Below are 11,823 nucleotides of genomic sequence, written 5' to 3' on the forward strand. Positions count from 1 at the left end.
CTATCTTCTCCTCTATCTATCTTCTATCCCCTCTCTCCCTATTTATTTCAGAATCCCCTTCCCCTCCCCCATTTCTGAAGAAGGGTCTCGACCCGAAACGTCAGCTTTCCTGCTCCTCTGATGCTGCTTGTCCTGCTGTGTTCATCCAGCTCTACACCTTGTTATCTCAGATTTTCCAACATCGGCAGTTCCTACTATCTCGTTAACCAACGTATGCCAACCACAGCCGCACCACGTGACCTACCGTCGCACCAATCCACGCCGACGACCTGGACATTATGTCACCCCGGTCGCGACATCACCCTGCCTCTAGCCCGGCCCCTCGATACCATGACGTCACTTCCCGCCTGCCCATGCCTTAAATAGGAGCTCCGCGCTTTGGTCCATCCCGTTCGGTGGCAGACCCACTCTGTGTGGATCATGTCGCGGCAGTGTGATCAGCGGCTACAGCGCTGACTCATCGCACGTACACAAAAAAAGACTCATTGTTTTGCCACATACAGCACTGAAAAACAAAAACTTCTACTTTATTTTTGGCTCTGTTTTTTTCCCCCCCCCTCCCTTCCCAACCACTCCATAAAATCCCAAAGGAAAGAGGGAATTGCTTGTACGAGAGAAGCGAGCGAGGAGAAGGAGAAAAAAAACAGAATTTTCTTTTGTCGAGCAAATTTATTAGAAAAAAAACTTCCGAGAGGGGAAAAATTTCCTCCAATGTACGTTTTGGGTACCTGGGCCGAGATGAAGCCAGAAATCAGCGCGGCGGTGGGATTTATTTGCAAGCTCCTTCGGACAAAGGCGACAGTGGACGAGCGGCAGTTACAGACTTTCTGTCAGTCTCTACAGGACCTGCTGGCGGGTAAGTGGCGACGGCACCACCCGCCCCCCTCATTCCCCTCCCCTCGAGAGGGAAAAGAAAATGGAACGTTGGCCCGGGAGCTCGCGCCGCTTTCCAACCGTCCCCGCTCCATTGTCCCGCTGCGCGAGCGCACGCGGCTGCTTCATCCCTCGGGTGTAAACTCCTTTTGTCGATCTTACATCATTGCCTCCCCGTCTGTCATTTGTGTTTTTCTATATTAAAAAAAAAATGCCACGCAGTCAATGCAAAATGCCCTTCCGGGTGCGTTTAAAACCAGCTAATCGCACGAATTTGAAACTAACTTGTTACCGAGAGCGCTTCAACGAATTGTGAGCTCAAACTTTTGGGAACCCTACTTTCACCACCATCCCCACTCCTCCATCTCTCGCTCTTATTTCTTTTATGGATTCATCTGACACGGTGCTTTTTTTTTTTCTTTTCAATTTCCTTGCTTCCCACAGAGCACTATCAACACCACTGGTTCCCTGACAAACCGTGCAAAGGCTCCGGGTACCGGTGTATCCGGATCAACCACAAAATGGATCCCATCATCTGGAAGGCGGCGAACCGGATCGGACTGAGCGACCAGCAGGTCTTCCAGCTGCTGCCGAGCGAGCTCACCCTCTGGGTCGACCCTTACGAGGTCTCGTACCGGATCGGCGAGGACGGCTCGATTTGCGTGCTGTACGAGGCTCACCCCGGCGCACACGGCCCACGCCGCCATCACCACCACCACCACCACCACCGCCTCGGCGCCGGCTCTCCCCCTCTGCCCTCCTTGGACGGCAGTCGGATCAGCTGCAAGGACGAGCTGCTGCTGGGCAGGACCAGCCCTTCCAAAACCTACAACATGATGACCGTGTCCAGCTAGTGGCGAAAGGAGGGAAATTTAAAAAAAACACTTACAACCCTCCCCCTCCCCACTCTCTTTCTCTTTCCAAAAAAAATTCAAAATCTGCACTGGAAAGAAAAATGGGTTTGTTTAGGTGGGGGGCGGTGGGGGTGTAGGTGTTGCTCTGGATGGAATGGGGGGGGGGCAGGGTGGAAAAGAAAGGAAGGCGCCTTTATTATTTGGGACCCACACTGGGCTTTAAGGATCGGTTGTCTCTCCTAAATGTTAAGGAAGAGGGTAATGTAGCTCTCACACAGGCTGTGTGGCATTCAGGGAAAAAAGTCACATCTCATTTCCAGCAATGTACCAAATCCAAACCAAAATTATATATTTTGGGGAAGCGAAAACTGCCAGCTGTTTATCGCGTTTTACTTATTCCTCAAAGCAGTATTTTGACACTTGGCAAATTTGTCTTTTGTATTTAAAAACAAATTAAGAATATGGTGAAATCTCTTGGAACTGGGTTTAAACAGCCTTTGTAGAGCTACAAGAGCACTGCTCTTTAACATTTGACTAACCTACTTTGAAATAGCTATATCTGTACATTGCTAGCCTAGGGTTTTTCTAAAGTGCCGTCTTTCATTTTTAGCACTGTTCAGTGAAGTGGGTGCGGACTGTAGTTTCTCCTCTACCGTGATCAGGTAGCTTCACAAATGTTTGATTTGTGAATTCTGTTGACCATCTCTTGCTATTTGATAAATTATGAACTGCTGTAAATTTGTACAGTTCATGTATATTGATTGTGGCAAAAGTTGTACAGATTTCTATTTTGGAAGAGAAATTTTCTTCTCAATTATAATAAAACATTTCCTATCTTGCCATTTTAACGAGGACAAAAGTTGCCTTCCGTGTTTGGTTTTGGTTGGGGATTGTTTACAATTCCTTTGTCCAGTTGCACAAGTATTCAGCATTGAAATTCTAAAATTGGCCTTAAAAGAGGAAGTGAAAAGTTCATCTGAATGTCTGAACACAAATCTACAACAAATCCAATGTTTCAAAACAATATGTGGAAATTACAGAACCTTTTGCAGCTGCAGTCAGTTAAAATTTTTGTAGAATGTCAAGTGTCAAACAATGTCAAGATGTACAGATACACAGTTTGGCAAGAACACATTTCGAATGTCGAGGGGAAAAACATTAAAAATAATGAAAGTCAGTGTTTCCTTTTTCTCTTCATCCTTTTGGGAATTTAGCTCTTTTTACCCATCTGCCCACACCAGCAAATCATCAGAATATGACCAGACAAGTCCCAATGAGCTTCTGATTGCTTGTTATTAGTGTAGGTGTGAAGAACAGTGTGTGGTAAAATGTACAACAAGTCTTGACGTGTCAGATCAAGTTGAAGTTTCCTGAAGAACCAGAAAAGGAGTAATTATTTATTAGCTGTGGCTAGCTTGCATATGCAATCCCTAGCCCCCACATCCCTTTCAACATTTGATGCATTGAGTCATTGTACCTCTGAAAAGTATTTCCAACCTTGGAGTAACAACAGGTACAAGGTATGCCATTTAAAATAGGAGTCTGACTTCCTCACCTTGGGTATTGCTGATCTGGCACTGTGGCACAATCATTTTGGCAATGTTTGCCCCCCACCATTCTTCTGGGACTTAAATGGAGATTGAACCCCTTATTTCAGTCCAGACTGGATCTTGAGCAGCTGATCAACATTCATCCAAGCTCCTGCTGTTAACAGTGACAGCTATGGTAAGTCCTGAAGCCATTTTGTATCTCTTAAAGGGATGTTAGCAACAGAGATTTGTTGTACAGGAGAACCTAGTTTTCTAATAAACCTGTTGTGCAACGTGAAGTGCCTCTTTAAAATACTATGCATTAAAAAGTACAAAGATTAATTTTCTTTAAGGTAAATACACCAGCCATGTTAAGAGGGTTTCCATTTGTGGAGTGGAGTAAAACTCACTTGAATATTTTATCTTGTGAATAAGTTCAACAGCTTCTCATATGGAATACACTTTTGCAATGTTTGGCAGAATTATCAACATGTATTCCTTTAATTCTTCCCAATAGTGTAATTCATTTCCTTTCTTGATAATTTTGAGTGCCCTTTTAATAATGGGAGACTATTCTATTTAAAAGCAGTTGTCAAATTTTCATAGTTTTTTTTTGAAGGTAGTTGGGAATGTGAATATATTTAATGAACATTGCAGGTTGACAACCCTGCTGATTAGTTGTTGTCCTAGTTAAATGAGCATTGACTTAAGATATTTTGTAAACTTCTTTGTCCGTTTACAAACAAGCTTTTAAATTTGCATGTAATTTGTCTCAAATGCATCTGCTGTGAGGAGAATTGCAAGACTTCTTTCACAAGACAAAATAGATTGCTAGAGACACTTTTTTCTTAAGACAGTGGCTGCTCAGCATTGATCAAAGGAGCAGTGTTGGCTTAGATACATGGAATTGGAAAAGAGGACAATTACTGGTTCAGTTGCTATCTTTAGCAAAACCTGAACTAACTGAACACATGGATATAATTTGAAATTCTGGGTGAAGGCAAGAAAGAGGTGGAAACTATTTTCTTAGACCCACTATTCATGATTGGAAGGGTGAAGTATTTCTGAAGTTGCTGGGTGGCACAAAAGCAAAATGAAAATGATTTAATTGTCACTAGGGTAACAAACTTAGTGCTCTCGTTTTGTGGCACTTGATTTCATGATATGGCTTCAGAGGGTTTTTAATTTCACACTGGTATATTGCTGGGGATGGCTATTTAAAAGAAAGGTGATGGCAGAGGTTAGCAAATCCATGGATTTCTGTGCATTAGTTCCAGTTGTCTGAATTGCTTGACAATACTTGTCTAAGACTTGTGCTTCAAAGAAAGGTTAGAGATGCATTCTATTGAGTAGAATGCATGATGGGACTCTCATTCCTATTGTTAAATACATTGCATAGACATCAGCTTCATGTAGTGTTCCAAGTTGGCGTTGGGATACAAGCAAGAATAAGAGTTTGTATGGTGCCTTTTAGTGCATACAAGACATTTTCAAGCACTTTTACAGCCAGTTTATGCACAGTAGTCTCAATCAGCATTGTTTAAATACAAGTCTCCAAAATCATGGGATCCAGCTGAAATGTCTCCACTAAATTAAGTTTTCAGCAAGTTTGTTCAATGATTTCAAATCCATTGAATATACCAGACCTCCATTGTTTGGCCACAGCAGTTCCATGACACATTATGATTGGATCAGCTGTTTCTAGACATTTTAAGTTTAAGTATTGGTTGGAATATGCCACTGCTGTGAGGTCTAGCATATTCACCTGGGGTCACCCAGCAGTCTCCATATAATGTCAGTTTTACAAGAGGGTAGTCCTGACTGTAGCATTCCCTTAATATCATGCTGACGTTAGCCTAATCTTTGAAACAGGAGGTGAGAGTGCTCTACCTTGTCCAAGAACGATTTGAAATATTTTGGAAGTATGTATAACAACAATGGGGCAGCTGACTCCTTTCCTTTTCAGGGTGAAAGGAGACATGAAGCACTAAGAATACACATAAATAGAGGAGTGAGATTGCACCATCTACGAGAACGTCTTCACTGGACACGTAATAGAACTGCTGTGGCCATATAGAGTGGAATGCTGCTATATTCAATAAATTTTTCCAAAGTAGTGGAACAAACATTAATCTGTTAACAATTGGGTTTTAGCTTCTTAAATGAATGGAGAAAGATATTTCAGCTGGATCATATGATTTTGGGGACTTGTGTTTAAAGAATTGATCTTCATTATCATTGGTCAAGGAGGATAAGTTTCTGGAACAGACATGGTACCTTGCCAGGTGCTAATACAATCTGATAGAGTTTGAAGAATGCTGAATTGAGGAATGCAGCAACAATATCTTGGAAGGAATGATGAGTTGAGGGTGGCTGTCCAGAGGAAACCTTTTCCAGTGGAGGAAAAGTCTGTGGCTTTATTCAATCACAGAGCAATTTCTGAGAAGAGAAAGCTATGACCAGCCTTGGCGCAAGAACAAATGTTTGTGACTTGTTCAAGAATACACTGTCAGATTTGTCATAAAATCTATGGAGATGATTCACCACAGGAAAATGTTTAATACTTCGAGAATTCATGAGCTACATCGTCACTTCCTCTCATCCCCCCATCCCAAACGCCACCCCAACAATTTCATAAATTCTCCCCAGCAGCTACCTCTTGACTCAAATCTTTCAATTTGCAGCCAGCTTTGCATGTTCCACCCTCTCTAAACTCATTCAACCAACACTCTGCTGTTTATCTGAACTTTTACAGTGAGTACGTCAGCCCTGATTGTCTGGAAAAACCCATCTGGTTCACTGTCCATTTAAGTGACTAAAACTACTATCCTTACCTGGTTTAGCCTATGTGCGACTTCGGACACAATGTTCTGGACTCTCAAGTGCCCTCCAGGCAATTAGGGATGGGCAATGAATGCTGATCTAGCCAGAGATGCTTATGTCTTGTGAAATGAGAAACAAACTTAGAAGAAATTTTATGTTTAAATCCCTCCAACAGCCTTGTTCCTCTCTCCCTGTAAGCTATCTCCACCCTCTCCCCTCTGAGAACTCTGTGCTCCTCCCAACTTTTCCTTTTGTTTTTACATCCCTAAATTCCTGAGCACCACCTTTTTGGGTACTGCCTTGTTATTTAGGCCCTTGACTCTGAAATTTGCTCAAAATAAACATCACCATTTTGATTCCTGTCTCTTCCTGTATGACACTCCTTAAAACCACTTGTGAATAATCTTCTGGTCACCTCTCCAAATAATTTTGACGCCATATCAGATTTCTGACTTTTGCCACTGAGAATGTGGAACATATCACTAAATTAGGCATGGTTTAGATGCAAGTTTTTAGTGAAAAAGTGTTTATCAAATGCTTAAGATCATATTTCCTGGTAGAAGACTTTAACCAGATTTTTGAAGCAAAATCACTAATGATGAGCAATTGAAGAGAAACTCTACCTTCACTATTTGTGCTACAAAACTTAACTTTGCTAATGGAAGGATGACCATACTCTCCTTTTGCATTATTATGCAAAAGGACAAAGAACAAGAGTAGAAGTTCTGAATTAGGAGAACGAAAACTTTACAAAATTGAGGGGTGATCTGGCAAAACCAGACTGGAAGGAAAATCAGAAATATTCAAAAGTGATTCTACAGGCACAGTGTATACATAAACCCCACAAAGAATGAGGGTGGTACTGACAAATCTAGAATCCTCTGGTTGTACAGAAACATACAGGGTAAGATGATGTAGAAAAAGAAAGCTGACCTTCATGAAAAGAAACTTTAAATTCATGGAAAACCTAGGAGTATAGAAAATGCAATCATGCAGTAAAATAAAATTGGAAAAGCATAGAAACATTATGAAAAATATTGGTAGGTAAAATGGATGAAAACCCAACAATATTTATCCTGTTTCTCAACATATTAATAAAATAATGAAAGGGTAGGGCCTAATGTACAAAACACCCTATAGTTTGCATGTTGAATGCAGATGAAATGGGCAGAGTTCTTGGTGAATACTATATCCCTTTCCTTTGTTAAGGCAATGCAGACAGTCTAGTCAAGGAGTATGAAATATTAGATACAACAACCATGATGCGAGAGGAGTACTTGTAGGGCTGACTGTCTCGAAGTTGGGTAAATCACTGCAGCCCCATAGATTGCATCCCAGGTTGTTGAATGTAGTCTGGGGAGAAATAGCATATGCTCTGATCATTTTCCAATCTTTACTACAATTTGGCAAAGTACCAGTGGATTGGAGGCCTGTGAATGTTGTGCAAGGGATAGGCCAAGTAACTATATGTTGGTTAGTCTGACTTTGGTGGAAAAACTCAATCAATTCTGAGGGTAGACTCAGTTAGAAGGGAGGGTACAGATTAATCAGGTGTCATCAGTGATTTTGTTAAAGGCATGTTGTCTTTTAGTAGCTAATTGAATATTTTCAGGAAGTTACAAAGAAGCTTGAGGGTACTGTAGTGGAGAGTTGGGCCTATACCCAATGGGAATTTAGAAAAACAAGAGGTGACCTTATTGAAACCTATTGGATCTTGAGGAGATACTATAGGATGATTATTAGAATTATATTTCCTCTTAAGAGTCTAGAAGAAGCAATATGAATAAGAGTTCTGCCTTTCATGTGATGGGTAAAAAAATTCTGTATAGATTTGCGTAATTCTTCCCCAGAAAGCAGTGAAGGGCAGATTATTAAATATTCAAGGCAGAGTTAGATTTTTGATAGAGGGAGTTGAGGGTTTCATAGAATCCCTACAGTGCAGAAGGAGGCATTTGGCCAAACGAGTCTGCACTGACCCTTCAAAGAGCATCGCACCCAGACCCATCCTATCCCCATAGCCTGCACACATTTGCTAATCTACATAACTCGTGCAAACATGGGGAAAGCATACAAACTCCACATGAGCAGTCACCCAAGGCTGGGGCCCTGGTGCTGTGTGGCAGCAGTGTTAACCACTGTGCCGTCATGCCACCCTTTAGAAAGTGAAGGAGAGACCACAACCAGATCAGCTATGAGGTTTGAATGAACTAAGGACCTACCCCCTGCACCTAAGTCCTCTGATCCTTTTACAACCTGCCCACCAGCTAGAACATCCAGTTTCTCCGAGATTGAGAAGTCAAGTGAGTTGCAAACAACAGTTGAACTTGGAATAACAGCAAATAATTCAAAATTGCCAATCTGACATGAAAGTTGCCAATTCTGTATGGGCTGTTCTTACTGGGAAGTCTTACAGGAGATCTGAGGCTGGATAGGACAGAAAAGGGTTAACTATAATGAAATTTAGTACAAGAAATTATGGATTCTGGAAACCAAAGAAGAACAGAAATTGCTGGAGAATGACAGCTTAGCAGCATCTGTTGAGAGAGAAACAAGTTAACATTGAGTCCAGTGACCCTTCTTTGGAACTGCAACCAGTTTTGAAAAAGGGTCACTGGACTTGAAACATTATCTCTCTCTCTCTCTTTACAGATGCTGCTAAACATGTTGAGTTTCTCCAGCAATTTCTGTTTTGCTTGTGACGGAAACTAGTATACTCTCATCTCTCCCACACTCATTCCGTGACTCCTGCTTCTGCCTCAACAGTATCTGCTTGATTTGGAGTGGAAGGCATGTTGCAGTTGTAAAAACCTCATCTTATGCACTGCATTCATTTGCTTTCACAAAGGTCACCATGGTTCAAGTCCCACTCCAGAGACATAAGTACAAAAGTGGACACAGGGTTGGTTGTCCTCTTGAAGATCCCTCCATCTTTTGCACGAGAGCTTAAACTCTGTCTTCCCTCTTAGCTGGATACAAAGAATCCCAAAGTACTATTTGCCGAGGCACCAGGGAGAGCTTCCTGTTCTACTTAGAAATGGTGACCCATGAGATCTTTGATTTCCATCAAAGACAGCTGTTGGAATCTTGGTTAAATGTCTCCTTTGAAAGACATCGACTCTGGGGATTCAGCACTCCCTCTGCTACTCAGGGTCCATTTGGTTAGATTTTGTGCTGTAGTTTGGAACTTGCACTCAATCTTCCTTCTTAGTGGCAAGAATACATTCCTCATGGAGCCACACAAATAAGTGCAAGCATCTACTGTGAGATTTTGCAGCTGTAATTTGAGACAACATATGTCTGTTGATTAGTATTTATAACAACATGAACAGATTCTAAATACAACGTCATAATTCTGGACTGCTTATTTAGTAGGTCAGATTAAATTGCTACGGACCATTGTCAATGATTTGACCAGATGTAATGATACCTACTGTAAAATATTCTTGATCAAAACTACTGTTGAATCCTTGCACTGAGATAAATCATAACATTGAACAATATCCTTGAAGTAATTCTATAAATCATTTACTAAAAATAAATGTTTTTCAAGCTGAGTTCTCTTTTTTGTTTGTTCAGGATTTAAGTGTATTGACCTCATACGTTTTGCTGTGTTTTCATTTGCATAACCTTTTAGCTATAGAGAAATGGAACTAACTTGGCTTCGCAGGCATACTTGCTACGTACAATATTCAGTTAAGTGTAGGACTAGAAATAGTCCTGTACTTCAAAGTTAGAATCCAGGCAGTCCAACTACTTGGAATTTTTCATTAGAATTGAGCAATGTTCTGATTGTTTTGATTTTGTGCTTGAATTGTCAAGACTTTGAGTTATGTTTGAAAATCTTCATGTTCTGTACAATAGTTTAGCCATTATTATTTAAGTGGGAAAGGATATTCTGTAAAAATGGATAATTAAAGTTAGAAGTGATTGTGCCAAAGTGCATAAGTATAATTATAATGAAGAGATGAGTTGCTTATTAGAATGACAGGATCAGTTAGGTGGAAGCAGTAAAGCTGCAATTGTTTTCCTTTTAGCAGAGAAGCTGAAGGTGGGATTTACTAGATGCGGTATAAAGAGAGACTTTCTCGGCAAGAGTAATCAGAGGATTTGGATTTAATAATTCTCAAAGGAACTGAAGGGGGAGGCGAATAATTGTTTTTTTTTAAACCTGGGTCTGTGATGATTTGGAATGCATAGGCTGGAGTGAAATTCAGTAATACCTTTCAAAAAGGGAATTGGGACATATGGTTAAGGAAAAAAATAATTTGGAGAGCCACTAGGAAATCTAGGACAGTGATACCAAGTGGATACATCTTTCAAAAATCCAGCTCAGGCACAATGGGCTCAGTGGCCTCCAGCTGTGTAATGAGATTCTACACACCAACATGAGAGTGTGACTAAGTGAGGAATGTCAAAGCTTATTTCATTTTTGGGAAACTCCCACATTGGTGTAAGTTGAGAGTCAGTTTCTGGCTTTAATTTAATCTTAATATCAAGACGTGGCATCAAACAGTTCAAAAGCATTTTGGCTTCAAAAAAGTTCTAAAAATGAGCAGAAATTAGCAACTAATTCTACAGATCATTGCAATTTTGTATTGAAACATCAAGATATATTTTATATTATTGTCCCTACCATTAGAATGGTTAGGGACCCAGCTTAGCCTGAAAAGTACAGAAAATTATTGAATAAAACAACCAGTTTTGATTAAGGATTTTGTCTCATTTTGTTCAGCTTCAGGAATACAAAGAGGTTGCCAAATCCCCCTTTGTTTTGTTAATCTGAGTTAATATGCCATTATTTACAAGATTAGGCAGCCACGCACTCCATCACTGGAGCCTCACATTTTGTTGAACATCTGTTCCCTCTGCTGTCTTTCTACCCGAAAAGAAATGAAACACAATCATGTGCACTTATAAAGGTATGTTATGCATATAGAACAACAGTCTATTAAAGATGCAGGTCAAAACTAGTCTGTTACTTCTTTTTTCCATTTGGATGACAGCTACATGTATGGAGTTTTAGAGCCTCAACAGTGTGATAGAACATAGAACAGAGAACAGTACAGCACAGTACAGGCCCTTTGGCCCACGATGTTGTGCCGAACTTTTACACTAATCCTAAGGTCTATCTAACCTCTACCCCTACCTCATACTATCATCCATATGGCTATCTAATAGCCGCTTAAATGTCCCTAATGAGGCCAACTCCACTACCCTCTCTAGCAATGCATTCCACACCCCGACCACTCTCTGAGTAAAGAACCTACCTCTGACGTCTCCCCTATATTTACCTCACTCACTTTAAAACTATGCCACCTCGTAATAGCTACCTCCACCCTAGGAAAAAGTCTCTGGCTGTCCACTTTATCTATACCTTTGATCATTTTGTACACCTCTATCAAGTCACCTCTCATCCTTCGTCGTTCTAAAGAGAAAAGGCCTAGCTCTCTCAGCCTTTCCTCATAAGACCTTCCCTCCGTTCCAGGCAACATCCTGGTAAATCTCCTCTGCACCTTTTCCAATGTTTCCACATCTTTCCTGTAATGAGGCGACTAGAACTGGACACAATACTCCAGATGTGGCCGAACCAGGCTTTTGTATAGCTGGAGCATAACTTCACATTCTTGAACTCAATCCCTCTATTAATGAAAGCTAACACACCATACACCTTGTTAACAACTCTATCCACCTGGGTGGCAGCTTTCAGGGAACTGTGAACATGAATCCCAAGATCCCTCTGCACC

General features: G+C 41.0%; 1 protein-coding gene and 1 long non-coding RNA gene across 3 annotated transcripts; one reads left to right on the plus strand and one right to left on the minus strand.

Moving 5' to 3' along the window:
• Nucleotides 1-366: 366 nt before the first annotated feature.
• On the plus strand, nucleotides 367-2,586 carry LOC109927917 (protein BTG1-like). Its single transcript, XM_020527939.2, has 2 exons — nucleotides 367-856; nucleotides 1,318-2,586. The coding sequence occupies exons 1-2, from the start codon at nucleotides 712-714 to the stop codon at nucleotides 1,725-1,727; spliced, it is 555 nt and encodes a 184-aa protein (XP_020383528.1). The 5' UTR covers nucleotides 367-711; the 3' UTR covers nucleotides 1,728-2,586.
• LOC125485306 lies at nucleotides 650-1,369 on the minus strand. Of its 2 annotated transcripts, none has more exons than XR_007264025.1 (2): nucleotides 1,166-1,369; nucleotides 650-1,068 (listed from the first exon to the last, which is right to left on the minus strand). It is a non-coding gene; the product is annotated as an uncharacterized LOC125485306 (long non-coding RNA). The 2 variants fall into 2 exon arrangements; XR_007264024.1 differs by having other exon boundaries at nucleotides 1,159-1,369.
• Nucleotides 2,587-11,823: the final 9,237 nt, after the last annotated feature.

This window comes from Rhincodon typus, chromosome 18, assembly GCF_021869965.1.
Source record: "Rhincodon typus isolate 14 chromosome 18, sRhiTyp1.1, whole genome shotgun sequence".
In the NCBI taxonomy this organism is placed as follows: Eukaryota; Metazoa; Chordata; class Chondrichthyes; order Orectolobiformes; family Rhincodontidae; genus Rhincodon; species Rhincodon typus.

Bases quoted from the DNA above. Each gene is read 5' to 3' on its own strand.
- LOC109927917 (XM_020527939.2), top strand. From the start codon at position 712: ATGTACGTTTTGGGTACCTGGGCCGAGATGAAGCCAGAAATCAGCGCG. The intron at 857-1,317 runs GTAAGTGGCGAC...TGCTTCCCACAG, and splicing joins TCTACAGGACCTGCTGGCGG to AGCACTATCAACACCACTGG.